General features: G+C 36.4%; 1 protein-coding gene across 5 annotated transcripts in view; it reads right to left on the bottom strand.

The window, feature by feature from the left end:
- Positions 1-2,220, bottom strand: part of FHAD1 (forkhead associated phosphopeptide binding domain 1) — a 57,365-nt gene that overhangs the window by 38,895 nt on the left and 16,250 nt on the right. For 4 of the 5 annotated variants that reach the window (XM_019511882.1, XM_019511881.1, XM_019511884.1 and 1 more), the window contains exons 7-8: positions 1,437-1,560; positions 296-426 (exon numbers count right to left, since the gene is read on the bottom strand). The exons of the other annotated variant lie outside the window; for it this stretch is intronic. In XM_019511882.1, coding sequence (XP_019367427.1) covers positions 296-426; positions 1,437-1,560 — 255 coding nt within the window. The remainder of the gene's footprint in view (positions 1-295; positions 427-1,436; positions 1,561-2,220) is intronic. 5 annotated transcript variants of the gene reach the window in all.

Genomic DNA, 2,220 nt, shown 5'->3' with positions numbered 1-2,220 from the left:
CTGCCCCTGGGGCAGGGGGCTGGACTCGATGATCTTCCGAGGTCCCTTCCAGCCCAAATGTCTATGAATCTATGAAATCTACAGAGATGCATGCCTTCTGGGAATAAAAGTCTCCCTGACTCTTCACTTCTTGTCTGGTACTGAAATATCCTGCAAATACAGAAACTACAGGTACTGGGCCAGATCTGTCCCTGGTATAAGTCTGCTAAAATCTATTAAGCACATTTCATTTATATGTTTTCCTAAACCACTTGCAAGATGGTAGGTAAAAGAGTAAATAAGTATGAGCATTAACCTTGGCAGAAACAAGTGCAAGCTGATTATCCTTCTCCCTGTTTTCCTTCTTTAATTTATCTGCATCCAGTCTCAGTTGCAGTATTTTCTGCTGCTTTACAGAAATGTCTTTTTGCAAACTAGTCACCAGGCCTGTGAAGAACAGAATTTAGGTCAAAGAATGCTAAAGCATCTTGGTTATGAAAACCCTTTAAGCACTGAAGGAGAAAAAATGATTCACTGTATTTTAAAAATACCTGACTTAGAAAACATATTCAGATTTAGAGTATAAATTCTGGGAGTGATACAGCGTGGCTATTTTTCTCAGGGAATGCAGTGCTTTGGAGCATGCACCATAGTCAATAAAAATAACTCTCTTACAGCTCAGTTTTTCTTGAAAAATGATGATTTGTTTTGAAACATAGGACACTTGTCCCTGAGGACCCGTGTCAGGATATATTAAATATCCTGTTTACTTTTGGAAAACTAAGATGAAATGAAATGTTTTTGCTAACAGGAGCATATTGTGAAATGCTGTTTAAGGAAAAACACCAAATATTTTGTGCAAACAGCCAAGCCCTTTTGCTTGTTAAGTCACTGTATAAAGGCAGGCTGGAAAATGGCTTATAGTTTTCAAAATCAGAACCTGCTATAGATATCCAAAGCTTTGGACACTGACCTTCAGCAGCTGTACAAAAATAACGACCTTCTCCCAGTTTAATTTTTTAAAAATTTTTCTGCATCCAATTATACTTGCAATTTTTTGTCCCTTTACAGCTCCCCCTCCAAGTTCCACTAAACTCAGTAGAAATAAAACTGATTTAGGCAAGTTGGCAGTCTGGTTTTTGGTGACCAAATAATTTATTTCAAAAGAAAAAAAAAGAATTATAAAAAAAATACTATCTGCCCCAAACAACACTACAGTTTAGGTCCAGTTGTTCCTTATTTCTACTCCACTATTTCACAGGTCAGAAAGGATTAGAAAGCCTTCAAGAAACAGAAAAAGTACAAATAATTTGATAAGATCCAGATAGCCACTGAGAATCATTTCTCGCAGGAAAAGTTTGCAAGTATTGGATTTTTTAAAAAAATACTGTCCTTATAAATTATATTTTGACCCTTGTTCTAAATGTTACTCTCCTGAAATGTCAGAGAAAATATACCTGTGGTCAGAGTTTGGTCCTTCCTTAATTTCTCACCCTCTTTTTTCAAGTTCGCAATTTCTCGATCTTTTTCCAAGAGAGAATGGCACAAGACTTGACTGGAGCCTTTCTGAAGATTGCTTATCTACAAAATATGTCCAAATGAATTACTGGTCACCATAAATAGGAAATGGCTGAACAAATCTAAGTCTTACAAACCTACCTCTGTATTAAATTTGAACCAAACTTTTTTTTCCTGAGTGTCGAAACAGGATGACGGGCTTTTTGTTTGGTTTTTTCATGTATGCTCACATCTACTCTGCCCAGTTTGGATGGAAGGGATGCATTAATATGAGACAAAATGTTCTTGCTACATTTCCAGATTGAGGGGAGAAAGCAAGTATCAGTCTTCACTTGAGAAATTGCTCTCCCAAGATCTCCAGCCCAATTCTTCAGGCCTGAGAGGGTTATAGTTTGCATATTTATATAAAAGCCCGGCAGCTTATACACACACACACACACACGTACACATATATACACGCACACAGCTTATGACAGTTTATATACACATATAAAAAAGCCTGACAACTCATCCAAACTGAACAAAACTTCCAAACTGTTCACATCGAAAATAAAATGTAAAGAGCAGAGACAATCAATAATCTAGATAGGAAATGTATGGCTTGTACACTGGCAGAAAATTCTAACAAAGTAACCTTCAGAAATATGTGTCGTTTAAAAGCTGTTAATATGTGCAGCTTTTATATAGAAAAGCAGCTAAAAATGCTAAAAAAAAGAAAATGTT

Source organism: Gavialis gangeticus, unplaced genomic scaffold (genome assembly GCF_001723915.1).
Source record: "Gavialis gangeticus isolate Ggan-Ray unplaced genomic scaffold, GavGan_comp1, whole genome shotgun sequence".
NCBI classification, from domain to species: Eukaryota; Metazoa; Chordata; order Crocodylia; family Gavialidae; genus Gavialis; species Gavialis gangeticus.
Note: the sequence above shows the minus strand (reverse complement) of the source record. Positions and strands in the feature narration are given on the sequence as shown.